The 26,721-nt window shown below is 56.9% G+C and overlaps 8 protein-coding genes across 8 annotated transcripts; 6 read left to right on the forward strand and 2 right to left on the reverse strand.

Moving 5' to 3' along the window:
• Nucleotides 1–6,482: 6,482 nt before the first annotated feature.
• GGS23DRAFT_606208 (uncharacterized protein) lies at nucleotides 6,483–7,910 on the forward strand (the record flags this gene model as incomplete). The annotated part of the gene is made up of 5 exons (XM_051519877.1): nucleotides 6,483–6,799; nucleotides 6,876–7,027; nucleotides 7,061–7,423; nucleotides 7,480–7,746; nucleotides 7,804–7,910. 5 exons carry the CDS (start codon nucleotides 6,483–6,485, stop codon nucleotides 7,908–7,910), a joined length of 1,206 nt encoding a protein of 401 aa, XP_051370374.1.
• Nucleotides 7,911–8,158: 248 nt separating this feature from the next.
• GGS23DRAFT_611798 (uncharacterized protein) lies at nucleotides 8,159–9,717 on the forward strand. The gene has a single exon (XM_051520438.1). It carries the CDS (start codon nucleotides 8,360–8,362, stop codon nucleotides 9,680–9,682), a length of 1,323 nt encoding a protein of 440 aa, XP_051370375.1. The 5' UTR covers nucleotides 8,159–8,359; the 3' UTR covers nucleotides 9,683–9,717.
• An 864-nt stretch (nucleotides 9,718–10,581) lies between these two features.
• On the reverse strand, nucleotides 10,582–12,006 carry GGS23DRAFT_606209 (NAD(P)-binding protein; the record flags this gene model as incomplete). Its single annotated transcript, XM_051519878.1, has 1 exon — nucleotides 10,582–12,006. One exon carries the CDS (start codon nucleotides 12,004–12,006, stop codon nucleotides 10,582–10,584), a length of 1,425 nt encoding a protein of 474 aa, XP_051370376.1.
• A 591-nt stretch (nucleotides 12,007–12,597) lies between these two features.
• On the forward strand, nucleotides 12,598–14,256 carry GGS23DRAFT_144296 (uncharacterized protein). Its single transcript, XM_051511284.1, has 2 exons — nucleotides 12,598–13,276; nucleotides 13,328–14,256. The coding sequence occupies exons 1-2, from the start codon at nucleotides 12,824–12,826 to the stop codon at nucleotides 13,976–13,978; spliced, it is 1,104 nt and encodes a 367-aa protein (XP_051370377.1). The 5' UTR covers nucleotides 12,598–12,823; the 3' UTR covers nucleotides 13,979–14,256.
• On the forward strand, nucleotides 14,257–16,477 carry GGS23DRAFT_611802 (uncharacterized protein). The gene has a single exon (XM_051520440.1). It carries the CDS (start codon nucleotides 14,535–14,537, stop codon nucleotides 16,152–16,154), a length of 1,620 nt encoding a protein of 539 aa, XP_051370378.1. The 5' UTR covers nucleotides 14,257–14,534; the 3' UTR covers nucleotides 16,155–16,477.
• Nucleotides 16,478–18,451: 1,974 nt separating this feature from the next.
• On the forward strand, nucleotides 18,452–19,614 carry GGS23DRAFT_598442 (uncharacterized protein; the record flags this gene model as incomplete). Its single annotated transcript, XM_051518780.1, has 2 exons — nucleotides 18,452–19,080; nucleotides 19,587–19,614. 2 exons carry the CDS (start codon nucleotides 18,452–18,454, stop codon nucleotides 19,612–19,614), a joined length of 657 nt encoding a protein of 218 aa, XP_051370379.1.
• A 907-nt stretch (nucleotides 19,615–20,521) lies between these two features.
• Nucleotides 20,522–23,276, forward strand: GGS23DRAFT_144345 (uncharacterized protein). Its single transcript, XM_051511285.1, has one exon. The coding sequence runs from the start codon at nucleotides 20,719–20,721 to the stop codon at nucleotides 22,795–22,797; it is 2,079 nt and encodes a 692-aa protein (XP_051370380.1). The 5' UTR covers nucleotides 20,522–20,718; the 3' UTR covers nucleotides 22,798–23,276.
• Nucleotides 23,277–23,284: 8 nt separating this feature from the next.
• GGS23DRAFT_576091 (dipeptidyl peptidase IV N-terminal region-domain-containing protein) lies at nucleotides 23,285–26,713 on the reverse strand. Its single transcript, XM_051516836.1, has 4 exons — nucleotides 26,622–26,713; nucleotides 26,339–26,567; nucleotides 23,711–26,278; nucleotides 23,285–23,614 (listed from the first exon to the last, which is right to left on the reverse strand). Exons 2-4 carry the CDS (start codon nucleotides 26,340–26,342, stop codon nucleotides 23,442–23,444), a joined length of 2,745 nt encoding a protein of 914 aa, XP_051370381.1. The 5' UTR covers nucleotides 26,343–26,567; nucleotides 26,622–26,713; the 3' UTR covers nucleotides 23,285–23,441.
• Nucleotides 26,714–26,721: the final 8 nt, after the last annotated feature.

Consider the following 26,721-nt stretch of genomic DNA (forward strand, 5'->3'; position numbering starts at 1 on the left):
AGCCAGCGAGCAGCTGAGCGCCTTGGACGCCAGACTCGGGTAAGATGGAGCGAGAGCGGGCTTGACGAGGATTCCTTTTCTTTTTCCGTGTCTTTCTCTGTGTTTCGCGCGCCGCCGCATCATCACGCTGGCACCTCGTACTCGCGGAGACGCATGTGAAGCGCTTAGCCATGCGAGCACGCAGGCCGCGGCACGCCCGACGCCTCGCGCAGACGCCTCTTCGCTGCCCTCCCAGGGAGCGAGATCCGGCAGGAGGGCGGACGCCCGCCGAGGGACGGAAGGCCGGCCGGTAGGCGCAGCAGCGCGCGCGCGCGCGAAATCCGGGGTAGACCCTTCACACGCTTACCCGCTGACTCGCCCCCCTTCGCAGCGGCCTGCCTACGTGCCTACACGCCTACGTAGGCGCTCCGCTCCCTGCCCCCCTACGCGTACCCGTCCGTGGGGAGGGGAAGGGGGCGGCGCCCTGCACGGCTACGTTGAGCTTTCAGATACGTGCGTTGTTCCTCGGCTCGGTCTACGCGCGGCTTTACGCGCCAGGTAGGTACCTTTGTTGCAGCAGGTGTGCGCCCTCGGGCGCACTGCTCGTCTTGTGGCGGAGGCAGCGCGAAGCGAGCAGAGGGGCTTATTTCGCCGACCTAATTGGGGTCGCCGCCTCCTACGCACGTCTGTATGTATGTCTGTACGTACGTGTCTACGTGTGTTCACTGGCCTCATTCCTGGAGGAGCGGGAAGAGAGGAAGAGGGGGGGGGGGGGGCGGTGGGTATCGTTGGAGTCGCCAGTGCTGAGTATCTTGATTTCTCCTTCGCGCCCGCCGCTGGTGGTGTGCGGCGGCGAGGCGAGAGTGGTGGGCTTTTGTTCCTGGCGGTGGATTACTTGCGTGTAAGCCTCGCTACGTCGAGATATGCTAAGAGGCCCATAATACCGCAGCGAAGACGTTATCTGTGGGGAGTGACACGATGGATAGTGTGACGACGGCGACGACGAGGAGCAGGAAGAGGCGGGGAGAGAGAGGGAGGGGGAAGCGAAGGGGGTGGGCCGTCACGGGATGGATTCGCGCATACCCACGTCGACACGGGCCTGTCGCCCATGCGTGTTGGTAATTGTCAGTGCCTGGGGGCGGATACGTCGAATTCCGTCAATGTTCCATAGCAGTGTCTTACATACCTAGTGTAAGGCTCGGAGATACCTTCATCAATAGCGTCGACGAAGGCTTGTGGCCTCCAAGATGCTTGATTCTCTCCCCCCTTTTCCCGCTCCTATTGGCTCCAAGCCGGAAAGCAGGTGAGACATCGTGATAGGACGGCCGCAATGTTTTGCATGTGCAAGGGCAATCTCGACAAGTCAGCCAAGAAGTAGTACGAGGTGTAATGATTGGGCTGTCGGCTTGTTGGCCGTTGATATGATCGACTGGGGAAGAGACGAGCCATGATGATTGGCCTGCTGCGAGCCAGGGGCCTCCAACCCTGGCACAATCTGGCACTTCGGCCCGTGGCGGGCGGACGAGAGAGGTTCGACAACGCGACTATCGCGGCCAGGTACCTGATACCAGCCCTCCTTCACACGGTATCCTGTCCCGAAGCGCTGTGTCGCGATGTCACCCAAGTACCGCTAGGCTCGAGTACCGCTACATGCGCCCTGCCCTGCCCTGTTCTGCCTTGCCCATCCCATCGTCTAATCGTCCCCCCTCCCTGCTCGTCCGCGTCCAGGGTTCGCGCTCTGGCTGACGGGTGGGCAAACGGGGAGACCTGTGCGGGGGGAGAAGGAGGAGGGGGGTGGAGAGAAGAACACACACACACACACACACACACCACCCTCCTCCTCCTCATCATCTTCTTCATGTGACGCCGCTTGCTGGCTCTGGTACCGACGTAGGGGCTGGTCTACGCCGGCGAGCTTCCAGGGCCGCACTCTGATTGGGGATCGTCGCGACGCCAGGAGGGCTGGCGACGGAGCAGATCGCGGGATGGGGATATGCGGGGTAAGAGATGGGAAGATCTTCAATGCGGACGTGATCTGTCATTCGCGTTCGAGGCCGTCCTCCCCATTTGTCCCTCCCTCTCCCGCCTCCTCCTCCTTGTGCTTCCCTTCTTCCTGGCACCCAATCTCGACGGCGATTCGGCAGCCAGCAGGCCGCATCTACTCGTCCGATTGATTCCCGTCATGCTTCCATGCTCGTCGTGTCTACCGACTGTCGTGCTACTGAGCTGTCACGCGAGGATGGTGACGGCAGTCGAGTCGGCGCCGCCAAGATCACCGATGCGCACGGGACAGGGTTGAAGGGCCGTTGTGGATGTTCATGTGAAGGCTGCTTGCTGCCGCCTGCTATTTACGAGTCCCAGAGGCATGTCACGGCACCGCGGGACCTGAGCTGGGGCACACGGCTGAGCGCAGTAGGCCGTACCTCGTTCAGCCACGATCGACTCGTCCTCGCCGTCGCCAGCAGCCTGATTAAGCAGAGAGAACGGCTACCTGATGATGTCGTCACCTTTCACCCTTCGTAACATGGAATTTGATGAGCCCTGCCAGGAATCCCGAGTCTTAAAGGGCACTTCTATAGGACATCATGCGCGGCCCGCGTACGTACACTTGCTATAGTGGTATTAGGACCAATTAGAACTTCGTCGCAGCCCGTTCAGCAGGATTCGCGGAATCCTAAACGGTGTCGACGAAAGATCGGTTCTCTAATCATGAGCTTCGTCTGATGCGACGCCGCGGCCGGCGGAGGACCACAAACTGCGATCATATCCGCCCCAGCGAGTTTCGTACCTAATATCTATGATAATACAGTGCTATGCTGTGGCTCCCTTGTCTCTTATAATACCGTTCGGTAATTGCAAAATCACGCACAGAAGAGCCGGCAGCGACAGTGGACCTCAACACCGAAGCTGGCACCGCTTCATTCCGACTAACTTGTTTTTTTTTTTTTTCTTTTCCTCTTCCTTCATTTTCCTCGTTCGGAAATTTTTCGTCCCATAAAGGGTCTGTAGCGCCTCTAAAGTAGACAAGCTCCAACTGTGAGGGGAGAGGGGGACAGAACAAGGGCAGGGGGGAGGAAGAGGCACATATAGCAGGCAAATGCTATTATAATATAAGCTTAACTGAGCTGTTCTCGTGCCATTATTATACCGTGACCGCGCCTCGCCCTCGCTCCTAAATTGCCGTTAGTCTGGGGCAAAATGGCCCCCAGCGCTTTGCCCGGTGGCCCGTCACGGTGGCGTACGGAGTTGGGGGCCTCTATGACCCGCTGAGATATTATATCAGACCAGCCTAACCTCATTCTGATGTCGACTGATCACCGTCACCGCGACACGAAGGAATGTTAGTGAGTGATAAAATGTTAGTGTACCAAGTTACCAAGGGTCGGAAAACCGGTCAAGGCGCAGGTTCGGTGTTAATGTCCGGTCGACTTCCCCCATAGTGTCGTGTTGGGTCGGACTGCCAAGAGTTCAGCCCAAGGTCGAGCCATGGTCTCGCTGCAACTCGATGTCGTAACCCCCGGCTTTTTAATGAAAGCCACGCTCCTCGTCCGTATGTACAAGCTTTCGTGGCGTCTGGGGTCAAGGCTCTGACCTCCTCTGCAGAGATGACTCCCCAGACTGGTCGCCCTTGTTACGGTAGCATTCCAAGCCGCTTATTTTACGAGAAGTCTGTCTGAACCGTAATTTACCGCTGCGCGTTCGCAGCATAAAGTTGAACACGCGTTTATTAGTCGACAGCCCATTAGCTGACGCAGGCCGAGTCACAGTGGGCGTTAACTAGGGGTCTAATATCCTCGCCGGGACGAAGGTCTTTTGTGGACTGCCTCGTGTGCCCTTCGCTACCTGTTAATAGGGATAGGTAACCTGTCAGGCTCGTGGAACTTTTGTCCCAATGGGTCGGCCTGGATATTGTGAAACCTCCTTTTCCCCGGAGACCAACTCAGATCCGGCACTCTTCTCCAACTTGATCATGGAGACGCGTAGATCTGCGGTGTCATTAGCCCAACAGGTGCTACAGGGACGAAGGCCTCCCCCGAGGAGGACCTGAAATCTGCGGAAATATTATCCAATGCAGAAGATATCGATACAGAGCGCCCTGCCTAGGGGCAACCCCTTAAGGCCATTTCTACCCATATTCGCTAGGATGCGTACCCTTCGCCTTTTTCTACACGTGCTCCAGGTGGACTCACATGGTGGGCTCTAAAACCGGATGCCGCTGAACTAGCCGTAAATGTAATGCCTTATTTCTTAACAGTCGTGTTATATCTACACTATCATAGTCGGTCTTGGGGCCTAGCGGTATTAGTGTAAGTGAAGTTCGACTATCTGCCACCGCCCTCCCACTATTGCTCTTGGCAACCTCCTTATACACGTTCTCCTCTCGCTGTGCCGCCCCGGCTACGCCGATACTCTGCCGGCATGTCCGTAGACTATTGGTCGAATCTACACCCAGTAGGCACTCTAGTCCATACCACCAGGCACTATGGAGGCTATGTAGGCAGGTCCGACGTTCCTAGTGTTCCAGTGTTTCCAACCTCACGTTCTGTGTAAACTTATGTCTTCATCCATTACGTAAATGAGAACGGGCCTGGGCAGTACGCTCTCATGAGCTATGCACGGAGCCCGTTGGGGTAGAGCCAGCTGCAAATTTTCCAGTCCACTCCGCACAGTTCCCCCTCTTCAAGTCTCAGGAGTGTCGTCTATTTTGGGAACCATGTCCCAGCCGGGATATCGGGATCGTGAGTTTCTTTGCCGGCTGCCCGGCCTGGTGTGCTCACTAGACCCGGCGGCGAGGTCGTCCCACATCTCCGCCGGCTTCCAACTCTACATAGACCCCTCACCTGTCTCCGCAAGCCGACGGGGTGGTTGTAGGCGGGTAATAGTTTCAAGGGCTGCCTACCGCATATCCCCCATGCATTCCTATCGTGCAGGTCGCCATCGTTCGTGTCACGCGCAGCATCTAGATTAGCAGGTATTTGGATTTATGTGTGCGTGAGGATGAGAACGGTGAGGAGCATCGTGAGATTCATGGTATGGTCTGGCCAGGCATTACCATGCTTTGGGTTATGAAATATCGTGTGTCATAGTGTGGTCCATCTTTAGACACCATAGGGGACATTAGGATGAGGCACCGCGAGAGAGCGAAGGGAACTCCCATGATCATGCTGCTCATTACATAATATTGATTGTAGGAGAAGGGCTTAGTGAAAGCTCAGTTTTAGTAGCGATAGGGGAATCTAAAGACACGGTAAGATGCTATCATGGTAATTGTGGACTCAGTGGGAAGAAAGTGTTGACTCTGTTATTATTAACAGGAGATCCACCATTGGAGACATCACGAAATTGACCCAACGAGCTACCTTCATGCCGCATACAATATCGCAACATCGGATTTTTAGCTGCTAATATAATATTGAGTGGAAAATAGCCGCTATGAATCAGGGCAAGGTAATAAGAAACTACAATAGAAAATTAAAAGCGACAGAGGGCAGTTTGTGGCTTTGTCATAAGATGGAAGAGACAACAAAGCGATTGGAAGCACACAAAAGATGCCGACATAATATTAGTTGATGCGCTACATTCGTGATATATATATTATATTCTGTATTTTTTTTTTTACGAGACATATAATTCTCTATATGTGAACCGCCTATTTCGTGCCATTAGCCGTGTCGGGAAGACCCGCGAAACGGGCATCAAGCTTTGGCGCAGAGATATATTATTGTTGATCATTTTACCAGTCATGATGAATGCAGTGAATCCATTTCCAGAAACTAACTGGCAGAAACCGCCATCGGGCCTGTCCCCAAACCAAATTTCTCAATTCGGCTGGTCGTTCTCCTCCGGCAGAGTCAAGAAAATGACCAATACAGACTGCGTAGCTTCATCTCGACATGTCTCAACGAGCAAAGAGCAGCCAACAAGCTAAATGCTGAGCCAAGGGACGGATGAGCAGTAGCTAAATTCGCAATCGTGATTGTAGAGATGCTTGGAGAATCAAAGCTGTCTACATAAATTGCGACTTTTCTGCCGAGATATATTATGGTGTAATATGAGTTTTTAACTTATGGATGACAGCATGGAACCACGTCCCTTGAATACTCATTTGAACGCTTTCCTCAATTATATGCAGAGTATCGACTTTCCTTGCTTGACCCTCGGTTGCGCGAGCATCTGGATGATGAGAAATATCTATCTACCTCTAGGTAATGCTCAGCGAATGTTACCGCAGTATCGGGATATGGGGATAATAGGGGTATAGGGATATAGGGGCACTGTGTTGGGATGAAGAGAGAAGGCGCTCTTCGATGTGCTGAGATGGAAAGTGCAAAGAAGCAGTCCAGATCTGCTGACTTACCAAAAGAATTTGCCATGAATTTCTTCAGTTCGTCGTCGCCGATTCTGTCTACTTCTTCCTCTCTCTATCCTCCGCCTGAGAACAACGTCGCCCCCGAATTATGGTCATTAGAGCTCACTCTTCACATACCGACAATTCCGGCACGATGGAACACATGCTGCGCTGCAACGCCTTGAAGTGTCGAAAGGAGCTCGGGGATCGAGCACTAGTAACTACCTGCAGCCATATTTTCTGTACCGACTGTGCCGCTCGTCTCGGCCTCACCAGTCAACACCACGAACATCGGAACTCGTGTCCCGCCTGTGGTGCCCACCTGACCAATCCCGACGACGCCGTGATATCAAACCTGAACCCGAGTGAGGACTACAAGACGAGCGTCCTGAGTGGCCTGAGTCCCAACATTATCATCGAATGCGCAAGCCGAGCCTTGAGTTTCTGGGCTTACCAGGCTACCCAGGAGGTGTTAGGTCTACCTACCCCTTGTCCCACATCACAGAGCCAGCCGGGACGGATGCTTGCTGATGCCTGCGTTGCCCAGCGTTTACCAGGAATACCTCGGGAAGACACTGACTGATAAATACTCGAACTTGAGTGTCCACCTGGACAAAGTGATCAACGATGCCAACTTAGAAATCACCAACCTGCATAACAAGCTTACCAGAAAGTCATCCCCCGCCCTACTGAAGCCTCGTTATTGACTTCTATTACTAGACATGAAGGTAGACCAGGATAGCCTCCGTAGGAAAAACGAAGAACTCACCCAAGCGTACAAAGAGAAGAACCGAAAGCTACTACAGACTCAGGAGCTCTATGATAAGCTCAAGCGAAAGGCTATGCTCGGGCAGATGCAGGACGCCGCAGAAGACGCAGTAGATTCGACGCTCCATGGCCCGATTGGCGAGGCTCCATTCGACGGAGCAGGACAAGGAGGAGGTCGGGATCCTATGGGTTTTCAGGAGCATGGGTCGCCTTATGGACGCCAGCAACCAGGCCCCCAAGAGCGCCAGGGGATCTCGACCGGTTATCAAACTCGGGCCACGACGCAGGAACACGCCAGCGCTTGGCCGAGGAACGTGGGGCATCAACGTAAGACAGGAACGCACTCGTTTGCGACGACCGTGGATTGTTAACATGTCACGTAGCCAACATTCCTATTACCCCTTCAACACATCGTCAACGTCTCGGCAATTCTAGAGGTATAGGTTTATCGAGTATTCCTGGAATTGTTCTGGGAACCCCTCGCGCGCACGATAGCCAAATGAACACACGAGAACCCGTAGGCGATGTAACTTCTAACGGTCCCTATACTACAACAAGATTCCCGTCTGGAGGATTGATCTCTGGGTTAAAGGCCAGCCACAGCGGAGCGAATACTGGCGGTTTTACTGCTTCATCAGCGAGACCGCAAGGTAAGCTCTCGTGCAAGACGTTCCATTCTAGCGGCTAATAGATTGATATGCGAGTAGTTGCACATCGAGCGACGGCGGCGTCATCGACGTTCAACCGAAGATCCTCAGGAGTACAACAAGAAACTGTTCTTGGTGGAATTCGAAGAGGTTTCCCAAATCTCTAGGGACCAAAGAACCCGGCAGGTTTTCAACAATGCTATTGTCAATTGGGAGAAGACTGCAATCCGCTACAAAGACGCCCCAGCCAAGAGCTGACAGTACTGCTAACTGCCCGAATAAAGGAGGTGTTATTCACGGGGCGGACAATGACTAGTTTCCGGACCCTATTCAACTCACATACACAAAGGCAATGTGTACCCCAAAATCCCTTGAGACGAAACAATCCCTTATCTTATACACAACTGCTATTGACAGGGAGGCATTTGGGCTTGAAAGAGCAAGCCACCGTTATTAGTATATATAGAGGAAGGGGTTACGTATCAAAATCCCCTTTATCTTTTCTAAATTCATCCTGTGATCTCGGGACTATTTGGCAGACCAGTAACAGATCTCTGAATACTCTCGCAGCACAAATCGAAACTACGAAGTTCAAAACCACTGATCCGAAATCACCATGGCGTCGAGAAACCTCCCACCACGGCAAATTGGCGAGCCGAGGGGTTCGGGCAGATCAATGCAGACTGCACCGTACCAACACCTTCCACCTCGGCATGAGTCTACGCCGGCGTATGACTCTCACCGCGCATCGCATGGGGCACCTCGGCACAACCCGATGCCGTACCGAGAGGTGATCTCGACGCCAGCTCACGGGTCCGAATTCAGAAGCAGCGGCGGGAATAAATCGAGGAATAGCGACGATAGCTCCGGTTTAACCCGCTGGTTCGCAAAGAAAGTAGGGAAACCTGTGGAAACCCGTGAGAAGCTCCACATCAGCGAGCCTCTGCTGATTTCGGCACCCCGATCAATCGGGGTTCAGAGTAGCCCTCAGGCGACACCGGATGCAGGGGAGCCGAGGTCACGTTCCCGGGATTCAGGATCAGTGACGGGAGATAGCGTTCGAAGGGAGAATCTTGGTGCGTCTCGGGAAGCGCTGGGCTCTCATCCAGTGCCCAAACGGAGCAGGGACATGAAGGGCCGGGCCCCCGCTCGACACACGATTCCGCCCACTGCTGGCAACGGGCGCGATCGACCTAACCTGGGTTCTACGGAGCCCGTAATGACGAAAGATGACGTGCATGAGCGTCGAAAAGGCCGGATCTTCTCGGGTGGAGAGATCGCCGACGCCCTGCACGAATTCCCAGATCCCGAAGCGTGGCCCAGTCAAGATAAAGACGCCCACGATTCCGGCTTCTGGGAGGATGCGGGTTTCGGCGACGATGACACCTCTAGAAATAACGAGGTGACCATCGTCGCCTATGACCCAGCTATCGAGCACAGCAACGCCCCGATGCTCACCATTACTACTGTCGGCGACGACGAGAACGCGGTGTCGCCGGCCGGGGGAAATAGCATATCGAGAGGCCGTCTGGTCGTCGACGACTGCTACGAGCGGCTTTGGGCGGCGCAACAGAAGGAGACAAGACGGCTACGCCGGCTCCTACCGCTGGCCGACTTAGTCGCGGGGGCCGAAGACGTTGGTCCTAACGGAGACCCCGGTGAGCTAGAAGAGGCCCTGAGGACCATCATCGACGACCGGGAGGCGCTGCTAAGCCTCATGCCGCTAGCGCAGGCTCTAGCCGACGACCAGAGAATAGATATCGACGACCTCGAGGCTCTGCCACTGGCACTTGATAGGGTCCTCGAGGAGCGTAACAGCGCCAGGAGCGCGGCCAACCATCATAAGAGGATGACGCGGGCGCTCGAGGCGCGAGTTGCCGAGCTAGAGCGCGAGATGGATAGGCTTTCTCTCACCAAAGAGGAGTACGTACGACTCTGAAGGGGTAAGAGGTGCGTGAAAGCTGCGGGCGTAAGGGTAGATAATTCCCATGTCCGCAGGTAAGTTTAGAGAGTGTAATTGAATAGAGCACTTCCTAAACCGCACCTATCATCCGAACTCGCTCTTCTCTCTTACTCTGCGGGAGACCTACATAGGGGGGTTGGCTTGAAGCTGCTCCCCTGCCCGGACACATACACACCAAAGCCTCTAAAGAGGACGAATCACCCTTCATTACTTTCCACCTGCTAGAAACTTATCGACTCGTAGTAGAGTCATATATGGGTGGAGATTCTTCCTGGTGAAGAAGCCTTCCCCCTCCAATCGCCTTTGCCCCCCGTTCGATACGAGAGGAGGTCGCTAAACCTTTTAAAAGAAAGCCTATGCATTCGTAAGGCTCGATACACAGAGACAGCGACCTCTCTTAAACCGCCAAAGGCAGGTCGGCCCACTACAAGCCAGGCGTGCCGCTCATTTCGTTCCCTAAGTAAGTACGCGTACCGTCAGATATGTTTCACCCCCCATTTTTAGTTCGTTGTTTAGTATTATTATACCATCAATGTTTCCAAAATCAATAAAATTGTTTCTATTAAAACCACGCTGCTAGTGTAGGTGATCATTTTTAGCAGTGATGACGCATGCTGCATGTCCAAACAGAAATTCGTATCAGATACTTCGCGCGGCCTGTAAAGGGATATGAAGGTAGAGCTAACACTCTTAGTAGCTGGAGGGATGTCCACTCTGGTAGTATTCCGGGTTTTAATATTAATAGTATGCATAGAGGCAGAGATGCTCGGTTGCTGACGGTTTAAGCCAGCTAGGAAGCCCCTCCGAGACCTTGCCGTCATAGTGCTATGACATCCTCGCCTAGTAAGTTAGCGATCACCAGACCCGGCAACGATTTATTTCCCGTGCTCAATGTTCCAGTCGAGCACTTGTTGGCAGACGCCCTCCATCGTGCTGACAAGGGGTCGGTAGGCGATGCCGCCATCTTCGACGCTACGCCGCGCGGCGGTGTCCGTAGCTATGTGGTTTGTGCTGGCGCTGAAGATAGCCGGCTGCAGCATCGCCAAGCTTCCCTGCGGTCGCGGTACGATACGTCCCACTACCGGTAGCCGGCTCGCCAAGTCGAAGAGCTCGACCACATACGCCAGTACCAGCATCAGCCCCGGCTGCAGGTAGATCACCTTGATTGGAGGCGTCGCCACTATGACCTTTAGTAGGTTGTAGACGTCGTCGAACATCGTTGGTGGGCCGTCGTCGGTGACGGTGAAGGCCTGACCCGCGCACTTGGGCATGTTGCCGTTCCTATCATCCTGAAGGAGGGCGGCTTCGAAGGCCAGGTGCCCGAGAGACACGTTGCCGGCATGCACGAAGTTCTGGATGATGTTGCGGATCCAGCTGGGGAACGTGCCGACGCGGAGACAGTAGCCGACAATCTGGTCGGTGGTGCTGGTGGTGCCGTAGATGCCGTTCGCGGGGCGGACGATGCCGGTACGAAAGCCCGGCGCGTTGGCCTCGGCGATGATGCGCTCCGCGACCGCCTTCGAGTACGCGTAGTTGCCGAAGAACTGGGGGTGCGGGCGCAGCGGGCGCGCGAAGTCGGCCTCGTCGATGGCCTGCCAGTAGTTGCGCGGCCAGCGCCGCAGCGGGTTGCCCCAGTACTCGACGGGGCGGTACGCGACCGACGCCGACGAGGTCGACACGAAGACCGAGGCGCCGGCGGCGCGCGCTGCGTCGAGAACGTGGCGGACGCCGTCGACGTTGACGCCGCGCACGCGCTCGTACGTGATCATCGAGCGGTCAGCGTGGGAGATGACGGCGGCCGTGTGGAAGACGGTGAGAGGCAGGTCGCGGACGGCAGCGGGCCAGGGCGCATCGAAGGCAGCGGTGGTCCCGGTGGCGGACGTGATATCGGCGCGGACGAAGTCGACGCGCGCCACAGCGCCGGTGGTCAGCTCGGGGCGGTCTGGCGGCCGGAAGTCGACGATGCGAAGGGCCTCGGGGGGGTGGCCGCGGGCCAGCAGGTGCAGGACAATGGTACCCCCGACACCGCCGCTACCACCCGTAATGATGTACCGTCGATCGCCGCCACCGGCGAGGGTGGCGCGCGGTGGCAGGTGTGAGGCCCAGTCGACGGGCTTCGCGCGGATGCGGTCGTAGACGGCGCGCATCTCGGCCTCGGTCCATCGGTGCGGCGAGACGGCGAGGACCTCAGGCGGCGTCTTCTTCAGCGTCGCATTGAGCTTCCCGACCCAGAGGATGCCGATGGCGAGGACAGCGGCGAGCGCGCCGAGGAGGAGCCGCGTCGGCGAGATGTCGTCCATCGGTGGCGGAGGCCTTCTATCCCTTTGAGAGCACAACAACTTTAAGCCCTCGACGGGCGAAGGGGGTTTACGGTTGGTTTCGCGACGAGAAGCAATATTTGCACGCCGTTGGCTTTTTTTCGTAGGTACCTACTTGGCCAGCCCACTGTCGGGAACCCGAGGTTTCGCCCTTGGACCCCCTCTCGGTGTGCCAGATGGGACTCTGACCCCTGATACGAATACGAGCCGCAGGATCGGTTCGGGGTATTTACATAAAGCAAATGCGGCCCTCTCTCTCTCCTCTCTGATTCCGCGTACGATGCCAAGATCGAGGCGGTTTCCTTTCGACGCCCTGGGAAATGACAGCGCTCGACCAACATACACATCACATTTACGATGTCGCTTCAGGGAGGCCAGGCAAATGGGGGAGGACCCGGTACGGGGATCGTTCAGGGTATATCTGGCAGGTAATAATATCGAGCCGAAATCCCCCTGGAAAGCCAGCAAGGATCAGCGATGCCGGAGACTCCAACGGCGTCAGCACGCAGTATCCACCCCCACGAAGCCGTGCGGCTTCGCAGCGAAGCTATGAGTTGGTGCGAATTGTCATGTCAGCTCATCGGCCTCGGTGTCTCGATTCCTCGCAGACCGGGGCTACTGCTGACTCCGCGATTGACTAATATTCGGTGCCGTCGCCTTCTCTGTACCTAACACAAAGAGCATCGTTCTCCCTTTTGCGTCCACCTCGCTACTATCCTCTCCCTCCCTTTCTCTCCCTCCCTACCACATCTCGCGTTCTATTGCTCCATCGTAAACTAGCCCGACCCGTGTTAGAATCATGCGGATTACGCAGCCGATCACCTTGGAAAACTCTGACGGGAGCCTGGCCGTCGTCTTCGCAGAGGCGACGACGCCCGAGGAGCGCTCGCGATGCTATAAGCTCGCATCGACTGCCTTCGGAAAGGCGCTCTCGGAAGCCGGCTACGTAGATCGCGAGCACTTTCTCGGAAAGCTGCCGCTGGTGCGGGGCAACGGCTGGCGCTTCTGGACTCTGGTCACGGCCGACGGCCCCGAGCGCGTAGTCGCCATGTGCAAGACGATGCATAGGGACTTGCTCGTTCGAGATGCCCGCGGGACGCGCCAGGAACAGGGCTACTGCATCTGCAGCGTCGTCACGGACGCGAACCACCGCGGCCGCGGCCTCGCCTCCATTCTCCTGAAGAATGTGGCAGAGTGGCTGGACGGACCGGGAGACGCCACGGCGAGCATGTTGTATTCGGACGTTGGAAAGGTAAGGAAGCGAGGCGTATGTGCGGGGCGCGGATCGTTGATGAGTCTCTAGTTCTACGTGAGCAGAGGCTGGGACACCCTGGACGCATTTCACAGCACCTTAACCCGTCCTCCATCTCCCCCGCCGGAGCAAGCTCAGCTCGTCGAAACTCGGCACTTCACGAAAGACGAGCTTCCGAGCCTCTGCGAACGCGACGTGGAGAGTCTTAAGGGCGAGCTCAGTACGGACGGACGCGGCGAGCTCATGACCGTTCTCCCCACCGGGGATCTGGTCGGCTGGCTGCAAGGACGGGCCGAGTTCATGGGTAACGCGCTGGTCGGAAAAGCCTCAGATGTCAAGGGAACCATCTGCGAGAGCGCAGACGCTTGGCTGTACTGGTATCACGACTATGACTCTCGGAAATTGTATGTTCAACGCATCAAGAAACCTCGCCTGGGCTACAGCGACGCCACCAGGACGCGAGCGCTGGCTCAACTGCTACTTGATGCTCTCGATGAGGCACAAAAGTGGCAGTTTACGGGCGTGATAGTCTGGAATCCCGACTCGGAAGTGCAGAGCGCCCTGACGCTGCTTTCGCAAGAGTTCGGGGTCGATGTCACGAGCGAAGAACGAGAACAGAAGAGCGTCCCCTGCGTGCGGTGGCGCGGCGGCGAGAAACGGTCGACAGTCATCCTACCCAATGAGTTTTACGCCTGGAGCTAGAGGGTGAAAGACTTCGCGAATAGAATTTGATATAACGATGAGCAGCAACACGGTGGACCTTCTGAGCCTTCTCGACGGGCTAGCTGTCAGACTCACTCCCACGACACACGACACACTTGGCTCTCATGAAGGCTACGTGGATCAACATATTGGTACTTGTATTAGTGCTAACTAGAGACCATTTGTTGGCCCTTACCTACCCGAGGATATTACCTCGTCCGCAGGGACCTCTGGGGATCCCATGTTTGCGATGTCTTAAACCTGATGAAAGAGTTGACAGTGAACACGCTGAAGTGTTTGGCCACAGGTCTAATAGGTAAAACCATGCGATATCTCAAACCCCGAAATTCACAGAAAGGCAGAACATGGAGACTGTTTAGCCAACCATTAAATACATCGTACATCGCGTCCAATGCATGTATAAACCGGCAATATACTGCCTGCCTTTCTGTAGTCCTTGTGCATCTATGTGTATTGGCAGGTTTACTGAGCGAAGCGAACGTCCTAGATCATACCTAACCTTTCAAGTAAAACACGGCGAGCCTTGTTCGCGTCGATGGATAACTCAACACCAAAGGTACCGGGCCCCAAACGGCTCACATTCGGGGTCGAGTTGGAGTTCATGGTTCCTTGGCTATACCCGGAGGCGGAGGACCCCCTCGCTGATATTGAAGGCCTGCCCCCTGTCCTGAGGGTAGTAAACACTCCAGTTACCCGCAGCTACGAGGCAGAGAATGAAGTTCGAGATATCATCAAGAAGCTTCTAGAGAAACACGGGTTAAAGCGCGACGTTCGGGCGCTCCGATATAGCAGCGCCGCCGAGGAGGCCGCCCTCGCTAGATATGCGAACTGGGAAGTTACAGGCGACGCGACGGTCAACGAGCCGCTGTATGACAATAAGCACGAGTGGGTAACGAAGTACGGCTGGGTCGACGTCGAGATCCAGAGCCCCGTTGAGCCCGACATCCCGGTGGCCTTCCGGATTATCCAGTGGGTCTGCGGGCTGCTCACCAGCACCTATCGGATGCGCGTCAACCCTTCGTGCGGCCTGCACGTCCACGTAGGACGGGGCGCGGAGCGGTTCTCTCTCACCGAAATGCGGCGTATCTCGTCGCTGGTGTGGGCAGCGGAGCCGCTGCTCGCCACACTCAACGACCCCGCGCGGCAGGGGAACCGGCACACCCTCGCGCTGCGCGACCGAAGCGCCATGGCGACGGGCGAGCCGCTAGCCCTAGAGCACGATGCACCGCCAGGGCCTGGAGACGGCCAGGAGCGCGCCTCGCTGTGCGCCCGGTACCTCGCCCAGGACGTGAGGCACGGGGAACAGCCCGTCTCCTGGCGGTACGAGAACCGCGATGAGGACCAGGTCCTCGCCTTCGAGCGGACCCGGCGCGCCGGCTGCTGGGGGCCGTTCTACTACGACCCGGACCGCGAAAACGACGACGGCGAGGGTCGAGAACCGGTGCTGCCCGACGACCCAGACGTCGACGAGCCGCGCAAAGGCGAGTCGGTCCTCGACGCCGCCATCGAGGCCAGGGTCGCGAAGGCGGCAGAAGCCTCCGGCGCCTCCTGGGTGGTCCCCGGGGCCTTCCCGCCGTGGGAACAGGTGCGCGAGCGGACGATCCCGCGGATCCGGCTGCCGCGGCGAACAGCAGCGCAGCGCCAGGCGCTGGCGGCGCAGCTCGCGCCGTACGGGTGCGCGGACCCGGGGCCGGAGGTGGCGAGGCGGGGGGCGGACCCGGGAGTGTGGGCGGGCGTAGCGCTACTCCAGAGCTGCGCGAGCAGCTGCGAGGTGGCGGCGCGGATGCGGACGGCGGGGTCGCGCGGGACGGTGGACTTTGGGGCGTACGCATGCGACGCGGTGCGGGCGGGGCGGCGGCCGACGATCGAGTTCCGCGGCGCGGAGGGCGTGCTGGGGCCGTGGGCCGCGACGTGGGCGGCGATCTGCGTCGGCCTCGTGCGCTTCGCCGTCGGCGCGCCCCCCGACGAGTTCCTCGCCGTCGTCGACCGCTGCGCCCGCGCCGCGCCCCCCGACCTGCTCGCCTACGACGCCGTCGACCTCCTCGACGACCTCGCTTTGTTCGCCGAGGCCGAGCTCGCCGAGCGCCGCGTCCGCGCAAATCGGAGGCGCTGGGGCTTGGAGTGGGTTAAGAGGGAGGAGGGAGGAGGAAAGTAAAGCGAAATCTTAGGGTGGGACTTCGGGAGACGGCGCGGCGGGTTAGGTAGGTGGCATGCGCCTCTGTGTCAGCGGCACGGCGTTCACTGTGCTTTCGTTGTTTCCCTCAGGCAGCTCTGCGACTCTGCGGTCCAGCGTTGAACAAGAGATTGTCCCCAAAGACGCCGTTGTCGACATTGCGCGACATAGAGAGTGGTGAGATGGAAACGGAAACTCCCTATCGACCCAGACGCCTCCCCCGTCTGCCAATCCAGTCCCTGCGTTGCTACGGCTCAAGGATCTTCTTGTACTCCCTCAGGACCGTGCGGTAGGTAAGACGGTGGCCCATTCTCACCGACGGCTGGGCGCCATCCCGGCTGTCTGCCCAGGGCTCAGGTGTTTGTCGCCGGGGTGGGCTGCGCTGTTCGAGCAGAGCGCGAGGGACACGCCGTAAGATGGTCTGCTCGGAGTCTCGCACGTGGAGAGTCGTTGGAAACTAACCCCCTTAAGACGCTATGTTTATAGATGCGTATACCTTCGCAGCAGTGTCAAATCTAGTGAGGAGTCTGTGACACGCCGAAGCTTTCGTGTCTGCATAAATAATCATATATTACCTACCTCTGTAGATAGAGATGAAGATGTAGGTATTTTGCATGAATCGTGGTCGGCTCAACGATCAATTTCCTGCTGCGACCTTCACTCGAATCCCGCTTCCCACCAGGCAACACGTTCGTTCCCTAGGCGAAAAAATGACCCAGCCGCCTGTCTTTTGTGACACGCGGTATTCGCCTTGTTCGTTGGAGAGTTGCGCCCCTCTCTAGCCATCTCAGCCATCGTAATCAGTGCTGCGTACTCTTTGTTAAACGCGGTATAGCATATTGATCTCCGCGCCGAGAGAAACTGCCACGACCAGAATCCCTCTGTCCAGGCGCCAATCGTCACAGATCGTCGCTAAGATGTAGCTGGGCTAGTAGCGCCAACCTGTTCCTCTCACCGGCGACGGGCAATCATCGCTCGCTCGGTACAATCCATTTCGTAAACACGGCGAGATGGGACGCGAAGCCCCTACGCTTCGCTCTTGGCCTACGATTATCCCCACACGAGGAGGAAATTATAGGTGTTGATCGTGGATTTAGCTGACAGCCACAGCCACGGACGGACCCGGTCCGCGAGCTAGCGCTGACTGGATAAGAAATACGATAGACCTAGCAATGTTGAAAAGGGCCAGCAGTGCCATCTAGCCCTGTATCGTTATTGATTGACTTGGTAATACCTATGTATCCATGCAGAAACGTCCTACGACCGAGCCTTTCTCATGGGGCCTTGTCCTCTAATTACAGCCCCATATACCTGCGACTCTGTATATGCAGCGACATACCGCAATTACCACGTTTGGGGGCCAAAAGTACCACAGATCCATTCGGTAGAGAGGAAGAAGATGAAGCCTTGTTCGTCAAGTCCTTCGACCTGGATGGGCAGAGGAGCCTGTGCCTACTAGTTGTGCTACGGCCAAGAAAATGGGAAGCGCACCGGATTCAGCCCTGACGGCATCGCCTCTCGCTCCCGCTGGTAGACACAGCAGCTCCCGTAGCTGGCGGCCTATCAGCTGAGAGGAGGCGACGATTCGCTCTCGGCGCTGATATACATAGAAACACAAGAACCGACAGGTCTGAACAGTCTGCCCATGCGATGCACAGGAACCAGGAACCAAATGTGCCTAGCAACGTGATCAGCTACCCCGTACTAATCCTGAATAGGCTGCCCCGACTTCTCACGATGGGGCGCTTCTGCCTAGACGACCGGCCCATCGGCTTCTGCCATGGATTCGCCTAGAGATGGAGAGGTTGCTAGGGGTCTTGGGGGCCCCATGCAGTAGGCAGATAGATACTACAGTAATATTCTCGAGGCTTCCTGGCAAAAAGTCCTAGGTACGATGTACAGATTCGCTTATTGCGTCGCCCTGCTCTTGTATCGCATCCTGGGCTCGCACGGCTGGGCTTGGTATTCGTCTAAGCCCCCCCTGAGCTTGCAGGCCGACCTGAGCCCCTCTTAATATTCTAAAATAACGTCGACCAGGGTTTCCCATCGGCTCGATTCGATCCTGGACAGCCCTACAGAGATTGTCGCGTGTTTTGAGACGGTGTGTGTTATCATATACATATATAAGAAGTCACACTCGTCCGAGTTCTTCCTCTCCTCTCTCCTTTTGTCTCTACCTCACCCGTGACACATCATCCTCTGCTCTCCCACATCGGACCACTCGTTCCACCCCCTTCGCCAACCTTATTACTTGACACAGATACAAGTCTCCCGCCACCATGCTCTCGCAGAACACCATCGCCCTCCTCGGCCTCGCGTCGACGGCCGCCGCGGCGCTCAACCCGCGCGGCGTCAGGAGCCTGCGGGACCTGCGCGCGGAACCGTACGTGGTCGAGGTGCGGCAGGCGGAGGACAGCCCGCTGTCGCTGCTGGCGGGGCAGGGCGAGTGCGTGAGCTCGTACTTCTCGCTGGCGACGAGCGTGCCGCAGCCGCCCGACGACCTGCTCTCGTTCCTGGAGGCGGAGGCGTACACGATCGAGCCGACCGACACGGCGGCGCTGTGCGCGCTGACCAGCGCGCTGCCGGCGTCGCTGAGCTCCGCCGTCAGCTCCTACGAGCGGGCCGGCAGCAGCTGGCTCAGCCAGCACAGCAGCGAGGTCTTCGACCTCGCCAGCCGCTGCGCCGACGACCAGGCCGCCTCCTCCATCAGCGACGCCTTCGACCTCGCCCTCCAGACCCTCGACCCCTGCGGCAGCAGCACCCCCGCCACGCCCACCGGTGCCGCCGAGAACAACAACAACGACGCCGCCCCGGCTAACTCCGTCTCCACCGGCGGCGTCGCCCACCCCACTGGTGTCATCGCCGGCGCCATGGCTGCTGCCGGCCTCCTCGGCGCCGCCATCATGCTGTAAGCGTCCGCGGATAGCTAGCGATGGGAGGGAGAGGAAGAGGAAGAAGATTCCGGACCGCGATGCGCCGCACACGACCGCATCCGTCCATGCGTTATCATACCCGCCGACCTACAAACCAGTATACCTACCTATCTCCCTACCCAGATGTGTATAGAAAAACACTTGCGCACGCACATAGACATTTCCCGGCATTATAGGCAGCAGGAAGAGCAGGGAGGAAACTGTTTAGAATCTTACAGGTTGCTACCGTTGTTTAATAATACCCTCGCCGAAACCGGCTCCCTTCTATCCTATCTGGTCCTCGCTCGTGCCTGTGCCTATCGTAGTCGATGCGACTTTACTTGCCCTGTCCTGTTTTTCTCTCATGGATCTCTCCACGGTCGAGCCTCTGGCGCGCGGCGTGATCTGATTAGGAGGCATGTACGAGCGTTGAGATGCCGCAGCGTATACGCCGCTCGGATCGTATGTTAATGTGAGTGATGAGTGTTAATATCGCGGCAAGTGGCTACGACCTCATAAAGCTCATCTGAGGGAAACGCTACGGGATCTGATCATACGTACATCTACTCGCTGGGCTAGAAGAACAGACAGATTAATCGGCTTATCAAGGTAAACCTCTAGAGAGCTAGGTTGCAACTTCATGATCGTTTACCAGCGAAGCTAGCAGCATTGAACCTCGCGTTCCCACTCTTGTGTCTCCAGATACAACACGACGACTTCCACAGACCTACATGTTGAGCAAGTTCAACGTATTTTAGAGGGCATCTGGGGACAGCAGCGGGCAACTCGCCATACCCGTAACCAAACAGCAGCACCTTTCAGAACCCGAACATCACCCATTGTTCTCCAGCATTCATCCCCCATCTACCCCGGAGTACTACGCTCAACTCTTTCCACGAATCCCTGCATTTCCCCAAGCCCACATATACCTATACACCACTCCGGGGGTGGGAAATATGCCATAATTAAACTGCGGCAATCCTCAATCCTTTCCTTATGCTTTTCCGGGGGCGCTGTCTGCTTAGGGATGCCCGGGCTGCTTATCTGTACCCGCGAATCCGACCTCTCCTTCTCCCCTATGACCCCCGCCTCCCCCTATCGTCCGGCTGCCTGGGCTCTCGAGGTCGCTTTTAGAGGCAACAGGATCAGGGACAAGCTGTATTTGGAGAGGGCGTAGAGACGCGCCGGGCGACGATGTGTGTCTATCGACGGGGAGACGCGAGCAGCACAAAGACTCCATACCTTTTTAGTCGCCCACGGTCCCGCTACCGTATCGACGTCGGCGCCTAGACCTCGCACGTACAGGTAGCAGCTCTCCCCGCGACAGAAGCGACAAAGCGGCTAGCTGCTGAAGCTATGGAAAGCTTGTTCTTTGTGTCGAAACGGGTACTCGAACAACTAAGCTCGGAGTTCTGTAACAGTGGGGAGGTAGACAAACAATGCTATTCACCCCCCATCAGTCCGACAATGGCCGACGTGTCTCGTTTCTGCGGGTCAGGAGAGGGAGAAACATGTATATATATCTGTCGACTAGATTCTCTCGTAGCTCTTGTTCAGAAAACCAGATAGGTCCTCATCACCAACCATTGCCCTATTACGCCCTCGCAGCTTTGTGAGACGACAACATCTCCGCCATGCCGAGCATAACGAGCCTACCGATGGAGCTGGTGCTGAAGATTTTGCAAGCTCCTTGCGACCCCTGCGAGGGGCTGGAGCTTTTCGAGATTCCCGGCAACTACGGCTGGGGGCTGCACCTCGACAGCGCCAGCCTCGCGGCCTTCGCCCGCACCAGCCGCCGGTTCCGCGGCGCCGCCACCGAGATCCTCTACCGGACCCACGGCGGGTCGAGGGCGGCCGAGTTCGCGGTCCGGAACCGCAGGATCGACATCCTCGACATCGCCGCGTCGTTCCGCGTCAGTTTCCGCCCCCCCAAGACGACCCGCGGCGTGAGATCGTTGCTCGAGCTGGCCTGTTATCTCGGTTACGAGGACGTCGCCTCGTGGCTGCTGGACCACGGCGCCGAGATGGGGGAGGAACCCCAAACCTGGATCGACGGGACGCCGGCTTTTCGGTATTCGGCGCTGGAGACTGCCGTCCACGCGGATAACACCGACGTTGCTCTCATGTTACTACGCCGTGGCGCATGCCCCTTTTTTTGGTCGGATCCCCAATGGGGTTTCCCAGCTCGCTACGAGACAGTCCTTCACAGGGCGGCCGCACGCCAACAGTTCGAGTTCCTTCGGTCGTGTGTGAAGGAAAAGTTGGTGCCAGTCGATTTGGAATCTTGTTCCCGCTTCAGTGCTCTAGCTATGTTTGTAATGCATTCCTGGAGTGATGCCTTTCTAGAGGCAATTCAAACCCTGGTTGACCTTGGCGCTGATGTTAACGCGAGAACGGAGCCTGCAATGCTGAGTCAAGCTTTGCAGAGCGGCTCCTTCGCTATAGCGACGGCGCTACTGGGCGCCGGCGCGGAGGTGAGGAGACATTCCGAAGAGGGAGAATTGCAGTTACTGCACTTTTGTGTCGGCAGAAAGTTCGTCTTTAGAACGGGGATCGCGGAGACTGAGTCGGTTTACTATCATGAAGCAACACCGAGAGGCCAAACTTATCCTCTCCGAGGGTCCATCGATGGAATTCGCAGATTGGGCCCTCCGACGACCCCTCTCGGAGCAGCCATCAGGTTTGGGACACCCAAAGTGATGGCACACTTCTTCGACGTAGGCGCCAGCCTAGAGACAACAGACTATAGTGGAAGAAATGCTTTGGACATATTTATGGACCATTACCGAGACAAGAGCGAACTCGACGGCGAAACAATCGAGAAGATGGAGGTACTCTTGAGACACGGCGGTAGGATTGATGTACCCATGAAGTGCGGCCAGTCGCTGCTACAATGGGCGGCTAGTCGCGTGAGGACTTATTCAGACACCAAAGGGCTAGAGCGACTCTTAACGATAGCGACCCCCAAGGTGACGGATGAGAGATATCTGCGCAGCCTCCTCCCCAAGTACTCTCGGTCCGGCCCCTACGCGATCTGTTGCGTCTTGGCTTCCCACGGAATCTCGCTAAGTGTTAAGAAATCCGTCGCAGCCGCGAGGCAGCTCATACGTAAACGTAAGGAGCTCGATAGCCGGGCCGCTTCTTGGTTCTCCATGCTCCTCGACATGGGTCTATCGGAGCGGCGGCTCTCGAGACTGCTGACTTTCGCATTGAGGCACAAGAAAGATACGTACACGTATATTATGCTGGACCGCGGCGTCCTGGCCGGTCCACACTCGAGACCGTCATGGCTTCCTCTGGCCGCTCGATGGGGGAATCTCGTGGTGATTAAACGGCTGCTGAGCGAATCGACTGTGCAGGTGAATGATCGATGCGATTATAGGCGAACTGGGGAGGCTCAGTACCCGTTGGCCATAGCATTCGAATATGGCCACAATGAAGCCGCGTTGATGCTCTTAGAGCACGGAGCTGACCCAATACTCCCCCGAACAGGGCCTGTGTGCGAAAGCGGGTCGAACGAAGTCCAATCTCTCCCGCCTTTTGAGATGGCCATACATCGTGGTGCTGACGTTGACATCGTCAAGGAAATGTGGCTGAAGACTCCGCCCGAGTCCCGACCCGACGGAGTTATATTCATGGCTTGCGTCCCGAGGCGGCACCACCTACTTTGCGAATGGTTGGAGCACCAGGCCAAGGGCGGTATGGGAAAATGAGTAGAACAACAAGACTTGGTAGAATACGGTCATCGAGAAAAGAAAAAAAGGGAGCAAGTGATACACGGAGTAAACTAGATGAGATATGTCAATATGTAGGGAATACAGAAATGAGATCGTACCAATAAAAGAAAAAGGATACCAAATATACTGCAGCAGAAAATCCGTAGAATCACATGTGAAACAGACATGTTGGCATCTATTCCCGTTATTCGCTGAGCCGTGTGTAGACAAGTTCCGTGGGAAGAGAATGAACGGCCAACGCGTAAACACTGGGTTGTGCTGCTAAGTATTGCTGCTTCAGGTGGCTTCGTAGTTCATCTGGAGGTTTGGGACCGAGAGGAGATGATAGTTGAGGTTCAGAGGGGAGCGGGGGGAGGTTGCTTACCTAGCGTAGCTTGATGTTATATATTGCGTTAATGCACGAATACCCAAGACTTACGAATCCTGGTTCGAGGGAGAGGACCGCGGTGGACAAGTCGAGGGGGTGAAGCGGGAAAGAAGAGTAGGCAAATGCCCTCCAAGTCAACATTCTAGCATATCTACCCAAACGATCTAAGGTAAATGTTCTCGGCCACGCGCCTCAAAAGAAAAAGTACCCAAAACACCGAGACGCCTCGCGGTATGCTTCGCATCGTGGTATATCACGGCCTCGGCATCCTTGGCGGCAGTAGCCTCTGGCCGCCGACGGTGCCGGCGGTGATTGAGGACCTCCTGACCTTCTCCTTGTCCTTCTCCACCTTGTTCGACACGGGCTTCGCGTTGGCGATCTTCAGCCACTCCCCGTTGAACGCGTTGATGAGCCAATTATCCAATTCTGCGGTCTCGTTAGCCCTGACGCCCTCGGTCGGCAATTCTAACTGACTTTGGAGATAAAGACGAAGGGTGAAAAGGAGGGGTGGTATGCACTCACTATGGTAGACGATCTGGTTCGCGTTGTGGAAGTAGATCCCGTGGTTGCTGTCGGGGAACATGTGCAGGTCGTAGTTTTCGACGCCGGCGAGGTCGAGCCGGTCGAGCAGCGCGAGCGTGTTCTGCATGTGGACGTTGTCGTCGGCGACGCCGTGCATGAGCAGGAAGCGCACGTTCTGGCCGAGCGCCGTCGCGTTCGTCACCGCACTCGCCCCGTACCCGTCCGCATTCGTCTGTGGTGTTAGCATGTACCGTTCCGTGTACACGCTGTCGTAGAAGCGCCAGTCCGTCACTGGCGCCACCGCCATCCCGTACCGGAACGTTGCGCCCGCGTCCGCCTCGAGGGTCTTGAGCGTCTGGAATCCTCCATACGACCACCCCCAGATCGCGAGCCGGCTCTCGTCTACGTACCGCTTGGCTGCCCACACCCGCGCCGCCGCGATCTGGTCCTGCGCCTCCGTCTGTCCCAGCTGCTTGCGCACCATGACGCGCGCCTTGCGTCCGATGAAGCCGGTACCGCGACCGTCGACCGTGACAACAACGTAGCCTAGGCTAGCGGCAACATACGACTGGAAGTCAACCTTGAACCGCTTATCCACCGACTGCGACCCGGGGCCCGAGTACTGCTGGAAGAGCACGGGGTACCGCTTCCTGGGGCTAAAGTGCGGCGGTCGGCGCTCGAGATAGTTAAGCTCGACGCCTTCTATATTGATTGTTCCGTACGTGAGGAGCGGGAGCTCATACTTCTTCGCTCGTTCTGCGAGCTCTCCATTCTCCTCAATGACATGCTCGTACGTCTCGCGGTTGCTCGGAGTGCTGATCACCTTTTGCGTTGGTATCCCGGGGCCTCCATAGGAGATGAGGGCAAATCCAGCATTGGTGGAGAAGGAAGCTCCGTAGTAACCCTCCTTGCTGGTGTCCGTCAGCGGCTGCATATCTGTTCCGTCAAACCTGACACTGTACACATGGCGTTGGGTCGAAGACTCCTTAGTGGCCACGAAGTATGCAAGGTTCTTCTCTAGGTCCACCGCCGAAGGAGCGGCGACGACTTCCCATTTGCCCGAAGTTAGCATAACAGGCTTATCGGTATCCAACGGGCTGAAGTAGGCCATATGATCGCCATCATCGTGGATAATGGTATCGATGTACCCATCACTGGGTCTCCCATTCGCGGGGTCGGCGGGAATATAGGTAGTATCATGGGAGATTTCGAACCAGCCGCCGTCGATTTTCCCGACATCCACCGTCCGAACTGTCCTGCTTGTCCGGGCAGCGACGTCGATGAGGATGACGCGCATGACATCGCTAACACGATTCGTCTCCTTGACCAGGACCTTGTCCCCGGCCCATGTGATGTCGGTGATAAGACGGTCATCAGGAGGGAAGTCGCCCCCGTCGATGCCGACGGAGAAGACATCGCCCCGAACCATATCGTAGAAAAGGAGGTCGACGAAGGGATTCGGCGAACCCGCCTTGGGGTATTTGAGCTGCTGCACTTCCGGGTACCCTTGCTCTCCGACAGGGGGCTCCTCGCCGCTCGGCCTGTCGATGAAGAATTGGATCGGGTATTCGGGCACCAGAGTCTCATTCGTCCTCAGGAAAGCAACGAAATCACCGTTCCCGGACCACCAGGTTGCGCTATTGTCACTGAAGACTTCCTCCTCGTACACCCAGTCAGGAATACCGTAGAAGTACTCCGGCCCGCCGTCTTTTGTTATCTGGACCACATCGTCACTACCCAGTCGTCGCACGTACAGATTGTTTGTGCTTGTGTAGATGACAGCATCGCTCTTGGGGCTCCACTGGGCAAGCTGCACGCGCAACGCGGGGTTTTTAGGGTGCAAAGGTTCGGCGGTCTGAGTTGCTACGTCGAATATCCAGTAGATGCCGGTAAACGAGTGTCTCCAGACATCCTTGGTGTCGGTAGCGATGAGGACCTTCTTCAAGTCCGGGCTCGGCCACACTCGGTCCGGGTGCAGCTGGCTGTCCCCGCCGTTGAACCACGGCTCTTTGATCAGCGTCTGAGAGGATGCGACCTTACCACCGGCCGCGGTATGCTGGGCGTTCCTGCTTCGCACGTCCTCGACGACGAGATAGTCCTTACCAAGGGCGCCTCTTTCCAGCAGCAGGCCGTCTTCCCCATTCGCCCCTTTGATCCAGCTTATCTCGTGGCTCTGGGGTCGCCAGTACCCGTCGAGGACCTGGTCCAACGTCACCTTCTTCCTGGATCCGCGGGAGGCCGTGGCGGCCGGGTTGTGTTCCTGCTCGGAGGCATGCTGGTAGGACTTGGTCGACAGATAGCTGAGCAGGCCGACAACCCAAGCGGCGACGAACAGGCCGGCGGCGATGAGGAGAACTCGCTTAAAGGTCCTATCCATCCCAACCAACCTGTTACCGGTGGTAGAGGCTAGAAATTCGCCGCGTCCATCGTCGGAGCCATGGTGCAACGGGTCCTCCTCATCGAGGTCGGCGAGCTCGTCGTTGCGCTTCTCCCACTCGTCCAGCCGCTCGAACACTAGACTCGTCGTGGATACGGAGGAGAGCGAGTCAGTCGATGGTCTCGGGGACGCTACAACATGGTCAGCAAGTCAACCCTGCGTGAACAGTCCCTGCCGCAGCATTTGCCTACCCATTGTCGCCAGGTTTCCTGCGTCCTCAGGCCATCCGTCGTTAGAAGCGATCAATATACAAAGTGCTCACGCCTCGGTAAAATCCAACATGAATAATAAATAAGACGTCTAAGATAAAGGGTTTAACAGCACGCATCCGCTAGATATATCAGCTCTATATCTATATAGTAGGCGGGGTTGGCTCGGACTCGACGTCGATATCCCAGGAAAGGTGTCTGGCTTGGGTGTCTTGTCTCGTTGTTTAGTAAATGGAGGTTCGCGTTGAGCGACACGCGGACCCACCAAGTGTGGCTTTGAGCCCGGTCACGCCACCCCCTAGCCATAGCCATAGCCACACTTTTCAGGCCCCCGGCTACGTCATTCCTCATCGGCGCTCTCTATC

This window comes from Durotheca rogersii, assembly GCF_024521655.1.
Source record: "Durotheca rogersii strain YMJ 92031201 chromosome Unknown GGS23scaffold_17, whole genome shotgun sequence".
NCBI lineage: Eukaryota > Fungi > Ascomycota > Sordariomycetes > Xylariales > Xylariaceae > Durotheca > Durotheca rogersii.